Here is a 756-nt window from a genome sequence, read left to right on the forward strand (position 1 = left end):
CATTTATCAAAACAAAAACACCAACTTTCTAGAGAATTTATAACAATAAAGAGATGAAATATACTGAGTGTCTGTCAAGTACATGTCAAATGATTTAATCAATATACCAAATTTGCCAATATCCATACACTTGTTTTAAAACAAAAACATTCAAAATAACAATTAAATAAAAGTCATGCAAGTAAACACATTTATCAGCAAATCATTTTAAAAGCTATAAAAAAAAAACATCATCTTAACTTTAACTGAAAAATGTCAATAGATATAGACATTTTAATCTCAAGACATTGAAGACAAGATTAAATTAATGGTTGTCTTATTAATTTTAAAAGTATCTTAATAACAACATTAATCTGCCGTTTCATATCATTTAGAACATAACTGACTGACCTTTCTTTACTCCAAAACAGGAAAATATAATGAACACCACAAAAGAAAAACAGATTTTTCATTCACACCTACACAGGCCCTCTTAACACACAATTTGAACTAAGAAACTTACCTTCACATGGGCTCTCTGGACACTTATAGAGCCACGGCATCCAAACGCAGTCTCATCTTGGTTTTTGTAATAGCTCATTGTTCCTTCCTTCAAAACCATGTAACGGTTTTGCCAGCCATGGATGTAATTGGTCCATTTTGATACAGTTCCCTGCAACAGCCAGCGTTTAGTTATCTACTCTATTACCTGTACCTAACGCCACTAGCTCATAATGAGACTATTTTAATATCAAGAAGAGTATAGCTACTATCTCA

The 756-nt window shown here is 31.3% G+C and overlaps 1 protein-coding gene across 1 annotated transcript in view; it reads right to left on the reverse strand.

The window, feature by feature from the left end:
• The window catches only part of LOC119591341 (ceramide transfer protein-like), a 16795-nt gene that overhangs the window by 12627 nt on the left and 3412 nt on the right, over nucleotides 1-756 (reverse strand). Inside the window, exon 2 of the mRNA XM_037940075.1 lies at nucleotides 503-652. Within this exon, the coding sequence (XP_037796003.1) occupies nucleotides 503-652 (150 nt within the window). The remainder of the gene's footprint in view (nucleotides 1-502; nucleotides 653-756) is intronic.

This window comes from Penaeus monodon, chromosome 28 (genome assembly GCF_015228065.2).
Source record: "Penaeus monodon isolate SGIC_2016 chromosome 28, NSTDA_Pmon_1, whole genome shotgun sequence".
NCBI lineage: Eukaryota > Metazoa > Arthropoda > Malacostraca > Decapoda > Penaeidae > Penaeus > Penaeus monodon.